The 12,286-nt window shown below is 47.1% G+C and overlaps 1 protein-coding gene across 2 annotated transcripts in view; it reads right to left on the bottom strand.

Annotated features, from left to right (window-relative positions):
- Window positions 1–12,286, bottom strand: part of dnaaf9 (dynein axonemal assembly factor 9) — a 158,161-nt gene that overhangs the window by 130,900 nt on the left and 14,975 nt on the right. Inside the window, exons 4-10 of one of the 2 annotated variants that reach the window (XM_085975589.1) lie at window positions 11,989–12,085; window positions 10,991–11,097; window positions 8,346–8,423; window positions 7,793–7,894; window positions 7,260–7,376; window positions 1,870–1,925; window positions 266–401 (exon numbers count right to left, since the gene is read on the bottom strand). In XM_085975589.1, the coding sequence (XP_085831715.1) occupies window positions 266–401; window positions 1,870–1,925; window positions 7,260–7,376; window positions 7,793–7,894; window positions 8,346–8,423; window positions 10,991–11,097; window positions 11,989–12,085 (693 nt within the window). The remainder of the gene's footprint in view (window positions 1–265; window positions 402–1,869; window positions 1,926–7,259; window positions 7,377–7,792; window positions 7,895–8,345; window positions 8,424–10,990; window positions 11,098–11,988; window positions 12,086–12,286) is intronic. The other variant, XM_085975592.1, reaches the window with a different exon arrangement.

Here is a 12,286-nt window from a genome sequence, read left to right as displayed (position 1 = left end):
CAGACCTGCCAATCACTGGTTCATTAAATTCTAGATAGCATTAAAAATATTTTATTTTTTTCCTGATCTTAAACTTAAGTTTTGTGTGATAAATGGGATGAGAAGTCCCAGCCAACACGTTGCCTTATTTATATGTAGAATAAATTCTGCATTGAAACTAATGTAAAAAATATTCTACCAGAAAATTAGTCACAGCTGCAGTAAAAACTAGCAATCATATTTAACCATACAAAAAATATGAAATGGGAGAAAAGAATTACAATACCATATGCCTGGCAGTGCCTCCTCTGTTGTTTGTGTTTCGAACAAGGTGACCCTCCGATGGAAAAGTGAAGCTGTACGAGTTTAAGTTTTCTTTTGTCGAGTGACAACCAAAGAGAACAAATGGCTGCCGACTAGTGCTGAATAAGGGTTAAAAAGTAAGGATACAAAACCAACTTCAATATTTGTAGCCTACTTTCAGACAATATGCAAAACATTCTTGTTTAAATAGATAATAACAGATACCCAAGTGATTACTGTAGGACTGAAAATTGGGACAAATGTATCAACTGATTTGACAACTGATTTAAGCATAATTTAATATTTCTACTCTCCTTAAAATAAATGTATTTCCAGATTTCATTCAAGTATAAGCATAGCTCTGCCTCTAAACTAAATCCCTGTATTCATAAATCAGTTTCACTATTTACATTATTGTATTAATTTCTATACATGCATATACAAGTGATGCAAAATACTGGGAAGGGGGGGGGGGGGGGGAGAGATGAAGAACAAAGGAGAGATTTTTGTGCTTGTGCTAAGTGGCGATATCAAACAACTCTTGCTTAAAATTACATAAATGTTATAATACCAGCAATACACAGACTGCAACATCAAAAACGACCGCTTGACTACCTCTTCATGTACCAAACCTAGATCCCTCAGAGAGAGAGTGTGTTTAATCGGGTCTAAATTTAGAGAATTATGCAAGCTTCTGTCTATTCGGGACTAAACTGAATTGGGCTGAAAACCCTCATCATAATTTTGGTACTTTCTCCGAGACTTTGAATCAATCTAAAGTACAGTTCTATTTAATTATCACAAGTGCTATTTTAAAGTAACCTTCCCAATTGTATTCTTCCTCTTACTGTCCAGCAAAACACAAACTGATTAATCATTATTTCCTGTTAAATAAACTGTTGCCCACATGAAAACTAAAATACTCATTCATTTAAAAGCTACAAGAAACACCCAGACTGTATCAAATACTGACAGAGAAATTTGTTTGTGATGGCAAGAGCTAGTCTATTTACAATATAAAATCAGTTTACAATCATTTGGACCGAATACCAGAATTTTAAATAGATGTGCCGCCGCCCACCCCCCCCGCAACAAACAGATTTTTGATCTGTGGCAGCGCTACAGTTTAATTCTATTGTCACAAGTTGGTTCCTGAACTAAATTCTATTGAGGAAAGTTTATAATCTTTGCCCTTTTTGAACAAAATATCTTCAGCAGCAGATACACTTGGCACACGAGTCAATAAAAGTCAAGAAAACATACCACCAACAACACAAGTCCATCACTGTTCCCATTCCCATAGTTGCTCATGCAAATTTCACTGATACAATCTGATAATTGGGGAACTTTGTTGAGATTTTAGGATATTTAATCAAAACCATCTTAAAAGCAAGCTAGCTAACTTTGCTTACTTTTGCTTTATAATTTTCTTTAATGCTGATTATTCCAGGAAGAGCTTACTTAATAAAATAAATGGGTACCCATACATTGAGTCTGAAGTCCATTTTTTTTTTTTTTTTAAAGATTAAACGTGATCAGATATGGTGTGTAATACTAAAATAAAAATTATGTTGCGCACACAAATACCTTTTCTCTGTAATTTGACTGGTTATCAACCCATGGCTGAAGTAAGTTCTAAAAGGCTGAAAAAGAAAATAAATATCTAAGAATGCTTCCCACTTTTTAAGGGGAAAAAACTATCGCCTTTCCAACATATCTTTAAGTTGTTGATTCCAAACTGCCTTAAAATGCTCAATACATTTGGCAATACAAAGCACAGATCCTGTTGCAGTAAATAGAAGTCATCCGTGAGGCACATGATTTTCACCAGATCAGTTGACAAGTTGTAAATTTATAAAGTACTAGCTGAAGTGCCCGGCGGTGCCGAGGCTTTTTCGAGGGAATGTTGTTGTTGGAAGAGAGAGAGAGAGAGCCACTGGGGTGAAAAGAGAGCGACTGGGGGGGGAAGAGAGAGCGCGACTGGGGGGGGAAGAGAGAGCGCGACTGGGGGGGGAAGAGAGAGCGCGACTGGGGGGGAAGAGAGAGCGCGACTGGGGGGGAAGAGAGAGCGCGACTGGGGGGGAAGAGAGAGCGCGACTGGGGGGGAAGAGAGAGCGCGACTGGGGGGGAAGAGAGAGCGCGACTGGGGGGGAAGAGAGAGCGCGACTGGGGGGGAAGAGAGAGCGCGACTGGGGGGGAAGAGAGAGCGCGACTGGGGGGGAAGAGAGAGCGCGACTGGGGGGGAAGAGAGAGCGCGACTGGGGGGGAAGAGAGAGCGCGACTGGGGGGGAAGAGAGAGCGCGACTGGGGGGGAAGAGAGAGCGCGACTGGGGGGGAAGAGAGAGCGCGACTGGGGGGGAAGAGAGAGCGCGACTGGGGGGGAAGAGAGAGCGCGACTGGGGGGGAAGAGAGAGCGCGACTGGGGGGGAAGAGAGAGCGCGACTGGGGGGGAAGAGAGAGCGCGACTGGGGGGGAAGAGAGAGCGCGACTGGGGGGGAAGAGAGAGCGCGACTGGGGGGGAAGAGAGAGCGCGACTGGGGGGGAAGAGAGAGCGCGACTGGGGGGGAAGAGAGAGCGCGACTGGGGGGGAAGAGAGAGCGCGACTGGGGGGGAAGAGAGAGCGCGACTGGGGGGGAAGAGAGAGCGCGACTGGGGGGGAAGAGAGAGCGCGACTGGGGGGGAAGAGAGAGCGCGACTGGGGGGGAAGAGAGAGCGCGACTGGGGGGGAAGAGAGAGCGCGACTGGGGGGGAAGAGAGAGCGCGACTGGGGGGGAAGAGAGAGCGCGACTGGGGGGGAAGAGAGAGCGCGACTGGGGGGGAAGAGAGAGCGCGACTGGGGGGGAAGAGAGAGCGCGACTGGGGGGGGAAGAGAGAGCGCGACTGGGGGGGAAGAGAGAGCGCGACTGGGGGGGAAGAGAGAGCGCGACTGGGGGGGAAGAGAGAGCGCGACTGGGGGGGAAGAGAGAGCGCGACTGGGGGGGAAGAGAGAGCGCGACTGGGGGGGAAGAGAGAGCGCGACTGGGGGGGAAGAGAGAGCGCGACTGGGGGGGAAGAGAGAGCGCGACTGGGGGGGAAGAGAGAGCGCGACTGGGGGGGAAGAGAGAGCGCGACTGGGGGGGAAGAGAGAGCGCGACTGGGGGGGAAGAGAGAGCGCGACTGGGGGGGAAGAGAGAGCGCGACTGGGGGGGAAGAGAGAGCGCGACTGGGGGGGAAGAGAGAGCGCGACTGGGGGGGAAGAGAGAGCGCGACTGGGGGGGAAGAGAGAGCGCGACTGGGGGGGAAGAGAGAGCGCGACTGGGGGGGAAGAGAGAGCGCGACTGGGGGGGAAGAGAGAGCGCGACTGGGGGGGAAGAGAGAGCGCGACTGGGGGGGAAGAGAGAGCGCGACTGGGGGGGAAGAGAGAGCGCGACTGGGGGGGAAGAGAGAGCGCGACTGGGGGGGAAGAGAGAGCGCGACTGGGGGGGAAGAGAGAGCGCGACTGGGGGGGAAGAGAGAGCGCGACTGGGGGGGAAGAGAGAGCGCGACTGGGGGGGAAGAGAGAGCGCGACTGGGGGGGAAGAGAGAGCGCGACTGGGGGGGAAGAGAGAGCGCGACTGGGGGGGAAGAGAGAGCGCGACTGGGGGGGAAGAGAGAGCGCGACTGGGGGGGAAGAGAGAGCGCGACTGGGGGGGAAGAGAGAGCGCGACTGGGGGGGAAGAGAGAGCGCGACTGGGGGGGAAGAGAGAGCGCGACTGGGGGGGAAGAGAGAGCGCGACTGGGGGGGAAGAGAGAGCGCGACTGGGGGGGAAGAGAGAGCGCGACTGGGGGGGAAGAGAGAGCGCGACTGGGGGGGAAGAGAGAGCGCGACTGGGGGGGAAGAGAGAGCGCGACTGGGGGGGAAGAGAGAGCGCGACTGGGGGGGAAGAGAGAGCGCGACTGGGGGGGAAGAGAGAGCGCGACTGGGGGGGAAGAGAGAGCGCGACTGGGGGGGAAGAGAGAGCGCGACTGGGGGGGAAGAGAGAGCGCGACTGGGGGGGAAGAGAGAGCGCGACTGGGGGGGAAGAGAGAGCGCGACTGGGGGGGAAGAGAGAGCGCGACTGGGGGGGAAGAGAGAGCGCGACTGGGGGGGAAGAGAGAGCGCGACTGGGGGGGAAGAGAGAGCGCGACTGGGGGGGAAGAGAGAGCGCGACTGGGGGGGAAGAGAGAGCGCGACTGGGGGGGAAGAGAGAGCGCGACTGGGGGGGAAGAGAGAGCGCGACTGGGGGGGAAGAGAGAGCGCGACTGGGGGGGGAAGAGAGAGCGCGACTGGGGGGGGAAGAGAGAGCGCGACTGGGGGGGAAGAGAGAGCGCGACTGGGGGGGGAAGAGAGAGCGCGACTGGGGGGAAGAGAGAGCACGACTGGGGGGAAGAGAGAGCACGACTGGGGGGAAGAGAGAGCACGACTGGGGGGAAGAGAGAGCACGACTGGGGGGAAGAGAGAGCACGACTGGGGGGAAGAGAGAGCACGACTGGGGGGAAGAGAGAGCACGACTGGGGGGAAGAGAGAGCACGACTGGGGGGAAGAGAGAGCACGACTGGGGGGAAGAGAGAGCACGGCTGGGGGGAAGAGAGAGCACGACTGGGGGGAAGAGAGAGCACGACTGGGGGGAAGAGAGAGCACGACTGGGGGGAAGAGAGAGCACGACTGGGGGGAAGAGAGAGCACGACTGGGGGGAAGAGAGAGCACGACTGGGGGGAAGAGAGAGCACGACTGGGGGGAAGAGAGAGCACGACTGGGGGGAAGAGAGAGCACGACTGGGGGGAAGAGAGAGCACGACTGGGGGGAAGAGAGAGCACGACTGGGGGGAAGAGAGAGCACGACTGGGGGGAAGAGAGAGCACGACTGGGGGGAAGAGAGAGCACGACTGGGGGGAAGAGAGAGCACGACTGGGGGGGGGGGGAAGAGAGGGAGGGGAGGGGGGAGGGGGAGGGGGAGGGGAAGGGAGGGCGGGACGGAGGGGGGGGAGGGAGAGGGGGAGGGCGGGGGGGAAGGGAGGGGGGGAGGGGAGGGGGAGGGAGGGGGGGAGGGGAGGGGGAGGGAGGAAGGGAGGGGGGGGAGGGGAGGGGGAGGGCGGGGGGGAGGAAAAGGGAGGGCGGGGGGGGAAAAGGGAGGGCGGGGGGGAAGGGGGAAGGGGGGAGGGAGGGCGGGGGTCGCCCCCCCCCCCCCAACGAGGTGAAGACCGCCGATTGCGCGCGCAGCAGGAGCTGAGACTGTCGGGCCCGGTTGCCAGGGTAACCGTGACGCTGACCAAGCCAGAGAGACGCCGCGTCTCAGCTGCTCCTGCTGCGCGCGCGGCCCCCCCCCCCCCGAGGTGAAGACCGCCGATTGCGGCTGCGCGAGACGTCCGGCGGGCCCGGTTGCCAGGGTAACGCTGGACGCTCAGCAAGCCCCGCCCCCCGGCCAGCCAGAGAGAGACAGCGGGTCTCAGCTCCTGCTGCGCGCGCGCACCCTAGCGGCGCTGGGCTGAGGCTGGCCCTCCAGCCTTCGAGTGGGCCCGGGAGGTGCCTAGCTCGGGCGTGGGTGCGGAGGAGACGCCGAGGCTTCTAGGCCTACCTGGAAAAACGGGGAAAGGTAGGAAAATTAATGAGATTAGATAAGTTAATTACTTTCTAAATCATTTTTTTTTAAAAACAATGTGTGTTTTAAAAGCAACGTTTTTTTTTTAAGACGTAGAAAGTGGGAAAAAGAAAGGAAAAGTTTGGAATCAAGATGGCGGCGACTCACCTCGGTTCAGAATGATAAAGCCCGGCCACACACGCACCGATTGGCCCGGCGGCACACGCCAGCAACCCGGCGTACGATTGGTCAAGCTCGAGGTCACTCTGTCGGTCACTCTGTCGCTAATGAGCGGATAATGAGATGCTAATGAGCGGAATGTTGAAGGTTTTTGGGATACCGCGGGCGCAATTTTAGCCCGGCCGAAACGTAAATATGCTTAAAACCGTCTCGGAAGCGTAAGCTTTCTTTGGAGGTAACGCGCGCGTAGGTACGCCCTGTAACTTTCGAGTGCATACCCGCAACGCACACGCGATGACAGACAGACAGATAGACAGAAAGACAAAGACAGAAAGACAGAAGTACCGATTTATATATATAGATGTAATTTTCATCAAACGTAAGGCATACTGCTTCCATAAAACCGTTTGCCCTCTCCTAATATCATCCTTGATCTTGCAGGAAGAAAAATAAGGAATGACTTTTGTCAAATGCCACCATTTATCACATCTTTACAATAATCCATTCCATTTCTAATGCTGTCCCACTGGAAATCAATTCCCATACACTTGTTCTACAGTCTCCAGCTTCAACTTACCAGTTTTAAGGGAGCGTCATATCAAGCTACCATTCTTTCAGATGCTGATCAATCATCTGAGTATTTGCAGCATTTCTGCTTTTCCTTATTCAGGGAATAGCTCCTGCCTGTTCTTGAGAAGTCGGTTTCAATTTTGCACATCTTTCCCATTAACTTATTAATTCAAACAGCGTGGACAAGAGTGTCTTATGTCAGGTTTAACAGTAATTGTTTTGAGTAATTTGTTTTAAGAGCAACTCAGTAATATAAAGGACAATATACAAACTTAGTCAGCCAGGAGATCAAGACTCAGGCTTAAATTGTATGATGGGCATTTATAAATTCTGCAACATTGTTAAAAATCCTACATACATAACCAAACAAATGGCAAACTCCGAAAGATATTTTAGCATGAAAATAAATGTATATATATATATTTTGAACAAAATCAAAGTGATATATCATTTAATTGCTCAGAGTGCATAAAAGGTACACGTCGATGCCAATTTTCATCCCATACAGTATCAGTAGCTGACCCTTGGCTACAACAGTGGTCATCATTTTCAGCTGGGTTCGCAATGGAGCAAGTGGGACAATCTGCCAACAGCACTGCAGCATCCCATTGCAGGGTTTAAAAACAGACATGTTGAATGTTGTACCCCTTACCATCATGCCTCCCGTTAGTTGATCCATGGAAGAGCATTGGTGTTGAAAGCCATGCAGGAGCTTGCAGCCCACTTGTCTGCTCTTCCAGCTATATGAAGTATATCTGGAGGCAAGTGGCTGTGAAAGGGGCAGGGTAGGAGATTAAGGAAAAAATAGGGAAAAATAGTTTAATGAAAAACATATTACTTGGAACTGAGCACAACCAAAACCATGTAAACCAACCTCCAACTGGACAGTTAGGATTCTCAGCTTTATGGGTTTGAACATTGTATTTTGCCGCCTGTCTCAGGCCAGACTTCTTCCTTGCAGATCCAAACCATAATCTCAGTCAAAACAACAGCTTTTAGCCCACAGAAACAGAAATCCAGCTGTCAATTAAAATTGCAAATCTATATTAATTCATTCTGGCAAGTTTACTTCTTTTAGGGTACAGACATAATTTTTTGCCAATTGTTTACTGAAGAATTATTACCTAAAAGGAACAATAAATGTTGATGACATGTACTGTATTGTAATAATGTTTTATTTCCCACCTCTCCAGCCTGTGCCTCTGAAAGTTCCACTATCGAGGAAGAACCCTCAATGTCAAAGTTGGAAAAGAAGTTGGCCCACTGTCTGTCAAATGTCATCAAATCCTGAAACAGTATGAAGGCAACAGCAAATTAAAAATGGACACAAAACACGAGTAAAGCAAACAAATTGTGAAAGCTCTATAATCTATCCTATTCCATTACCTGAAAATTTATCACCAAACCCAAGAAGCCTTTTTAGATTTTAATGAAGACATTACAGAATTAAAATAGATAATATCTGATACAAGTATAAAGTAAGTGCCTTAATTTTCCCACAAGTTAAAATGAAAACACAGGATAAGTTAGTATTCCTAAAGACAATTTGTTACAGAAATTAAGAAAAGTAACTTTAATCTGCATTGCTTTAAGTGTCCAACATTCACTCTTCTCAAAACCCATTTCTTTACTGAACCTACACTACTCTATGACATCCCAGTATGTAATATTTGCAGTAGCTTTAGCCAAGTTTTAAGAATGAGCATAAGGATTATAATTTTTTGTTATAAAAAGTTACCTCAGTGATCAAGATTTCGAGAGAGACTGGATCCAATCTGCTATAGGTCTGCCATAGCTCCTCGCTAGCATCAAACAGCTACAACAGGAAAAAAAACTGGCAACATTATACAAAATAGTATACCATTTCTTAATTTTCTGCGTAACTGCATGAAGGTACATAATGCCCTTTTAATTAGAAACAATGCATTAGAGCCTTACTGCCAGATGGAAGCATATGTACTCAATCATGATGACTATAAATTAGATAGTGCTACTTATTCTTACTTTAATGGTTATACAAGTAAAAACTCATGCAAGAAAGTAAACTATTCTCACGCAACATGGTTTAATTGTTACCTGAACCCTAAACTGTTCTCTCAGAAAACGTACATTTTTTTTGATTAAAAAAGGGGTTAACATAGGCTTTGTGCAATTAATTTACCCTTGGTATTCAGCGACTACTGAAAACAATTATGGCCTGATGAGAATATTAACATAATATTGAATCCATAGTGAATCTTCTATTGAAATTGAAAACAATCTATATCTTATTGAAAAGCTTACTTTTGTGTGCATTTCCTGGATATAAAACGGTATTTATTATTGCCACTTGTCAGCACACTTCTCTGTCCATTTTCCACCCACTATAAATTCCTATGGTCCTGTTTATAATGGCAAGCATCCACATGCACTCGTCACCCTGCAAATACACAATTTCACCACCAGGTGGTTTCTCCCCATACAGCAGATCGCTTTCTGAAAACTTCTCATCTGAATACTGTTGGGTCGACCTTTTCCCCTCCCCCTCCCGTGACTGAAATTTGTATCCAAAATAAGGATTTAAACAAAATGAAAACAAATCAAAAAATTACGTCTTTCACAATAATATGATGTCTTTTGTGTGAGCTGATGATTTCATTGAAGCTTTTACTTAAAGGCTCAATCTCTGCCAATAACCTAGGTTTGGTAGCCCGTGTATTCTGCAGTCTGAGCTTGTGCAGTATGCCGAATTTGCCAGGATGCATCAGGACCAGTCAACAGGTCTGATGAGATCATTTTCTTGACCTTCTAAACACAGTTTCTGCTCAGTAGTTTCTTTAAATAATTTTGAAAAACAAAAACCAAGTTGAATTTTGAAGCCAACTAATTATCTCGTGTGTGTTTCAGTTAGAAAAGGTAAATGCCAATTGCTCACACCTGTGAGAGTGATTTTAATTGTAAATGAAGACAAAGACATCATTGCCACCCACCTACCCAAAAGGAAGAAAGAGAAGCAAAAGGTCGAGAGTGAAGAGAAGAGAAAACAGCAAAGAGCGACAGGGACAGAAACACAATGACAGCAGAGATAAAACAGACCATTTTCTTTGAATTACCATGTACAATACCACAGATTAATTATAAATATCTTGTATTTGCATATTTCAACGTTTTCCCAATTATAAATTGTTATGTCCACATTTAGAACAGAAATTTCCTCTGTAAACATGTCATTCTGTCATTACACCCTCACTATTCCTGTTGTTGGAGCACCCCAGTTGTCTCCCAGCTCCTCACGAGCCTTCACTGCAGGGAACTCACATGTTCCAACCATCTCCACTGCTGCTTCCCAACCTGCCAGCAATTTTGCTATTTACATAGAATTACATAACATATACAAAGACTTGCATTTATATGGCGCCTTTCACGACCACCGGACGTCTCAAAGCGCTTCACAACCAATTAAGAACTTTTTTGAAATTTTTTTTTTTTTTTTCCATAAAGTGTAGTGACTGTTGTAATGTAGGAAACGCGGCAGCCAATTTGCTCACAGCAAGGTCCCACAAACAGCAATGTGATAATGACCAGATAATGTGTTTTTGTTATGTTGGCGGAGAGATAAATATTGGCCAGGACACCAGGGATAACTCCCCTGCTCTTCTTCGAAATAGTGCCATGGGATCTTCTACGTCCACCTGAGAGCAGACGGGGCCTCGGTTTAACGTCTTATCCGAAAGACAGCACCTCCGACAGTGCAGCACTCCCTCAGCACTGCACTGGAGTGTTAACCTAGCTTGGTGTGTGCAAGTTCCACAACCTTCTGACTCAAGAGGCTAATGTGCTTCCAACTGAGCCACAGCACAGAAGCAGGCTATTCGGCCCAACCAGTCCATGTTCCACTTGAGCCTCCTCCAGTCTTTCCTCATATAAATCTGTCAGCATAACCCTCTATTCCCTTCTGCCTCATATGCTCGTCAAGCCTCCCCTTAAATGCATCTATACTATTCGCTTCAACCATTCCCTGTGGTAGCAACTTCCACATTCTCACCACTCTTTGGGTAAAGGTGTTTCTTCTGAATTCCCGATTTGATTTCTTGGTGACTATCTTATCTAGATCATTGGCAAATTTGACAACGTGCATTGGGTTTTCTGAATCCAAGATATTTTATCAATTAATCTCAAAAATCTCCACCCAAGTTTCTCAGCACTGTGGTATAAATACATTATCTCTGGGGCTTTATTAATTTTTGAGCCCTTTTTAACCTGTAGGACTTCATCAGTCTTGAATTTTTCCTGGTTATCTGTTTGGGGAAACTTTTTATGTGAACTGTTCAATTTATTGTTAACTTTAATGCTATTATATAGTCATAAATAATTTTATACAGTACTCAAAATTAAATTAAATACCTCATGTTTCATTGTAAAAAATTCCCCTCCTCCAATTCCTTCCAGAGCAAATGCTTGTACAATGGGCCACTTCTCAACAATGAACATGTCAAACTTCTGAACATGGCCTGAAAATAGCAATGGGCACAGAACAATCAGCACAATGAGGTGATCGAAAAACAGAATTACATAGCCATTAAGTGAATACAATGTAATAAATAATGAGATGCCATAATTTGATTAACAATTGCAACAAGTAGGAAGAAAAAGAAAATGATCCCAGATTTACCAACACCCAAGGGTACAGATAGATTGACTTTATGCTTTGGTAGATTTAAAAATCCATCAACCACATCCAATTCAATATCTACGGCCAAATTTAAAGAGCAAATGGAAAAACATTCCAGGTTTTTGTTTCCTTAAAAACACCTCGACATATATACACCAAGTCTCTCACAACTCATTTCCAATTGAGTGGCTTTAGAGAACAATTCACTTTCAAAGTTAGTGTGGGAAGTGATTTGACATGGTTCAACTTTAAATGCTAGTACAAACACTGAAGATGACAGGACAATGGATTAGTTAAAATATGAAGCAGAAACAGAACAGAATCTACTGACTGCTTGATGAGGTTAGAGAAGCCAGTTAACTCAGATCAAGTGAAAGTGAAGCTCATCAAAACAAAAGAAAAATCTGAACCAAAAACACACAGGGGTCCCACAGCCCCAGTTAGCGGAGTGCACCCAGAATGCCAAACGGATCCGATTTACAAATTTCACCATACCATCAGGGAGATGTCAAATGGAGCTCAGGGACAACCCAAAAGGAAACTAAAATAATTGCCCTAAACGCTTCCTAGCTTGAATGCCTTTGCCCAAAGCATTTTACATGGTAGGGACAGTAACAGACCTTAAAAGATCAAGGATTTTTTCCACGGCAAATTAAATAAAAACACCTTTGTGGCTTGCTTAATTATTCTGCGCGATGTGTATAACATGGAAAATAGTTTTTGTCTTTACCCTGGGAGCTGTATGGAACTCTAATTCGACAACAGTCTCGCACCATATCCACAAAGCTGGTAATTTTAAACTCCTCTGCCGCCTCTTCATCTTCATACTAAGGGAAGAAGTTTAAACTCAGTAAGTTGCAGAGTGTAACATTTTTCTCATGTAATGGATGATAAATACAATCATTTATGTATTAGACTAAACATCTTCGGCATCACTCCCAAACAAGTGACCTTCCCAACCGAGAAGGACAAGGGCAGCAGGTGCAAGTCACACACCATCCCGACTTGGACATACCTGTAGATCACTG

This window comes from Somniosus microcephalus, chromosome 2, assembly GCF_052327205.1.
Source record: "Somniosus microcephalus isolate GS21.2 chromosome 2, FLI_Smic_1.0, whole genome shotgun sequence".
In the NCBI taxonomy this organism is placed as follows: Eukaryota; Metazoa; Chordata; class Chondrichthyes; order Squaliformes; family Somniosidae; genus Somniosus; species Somniosus microcephalus.
The sequence above is the reverse complement of the archived record's forward strand: the minus strand, read 5'-3'. Positions and strand labels throughout refer to the sequence as shown.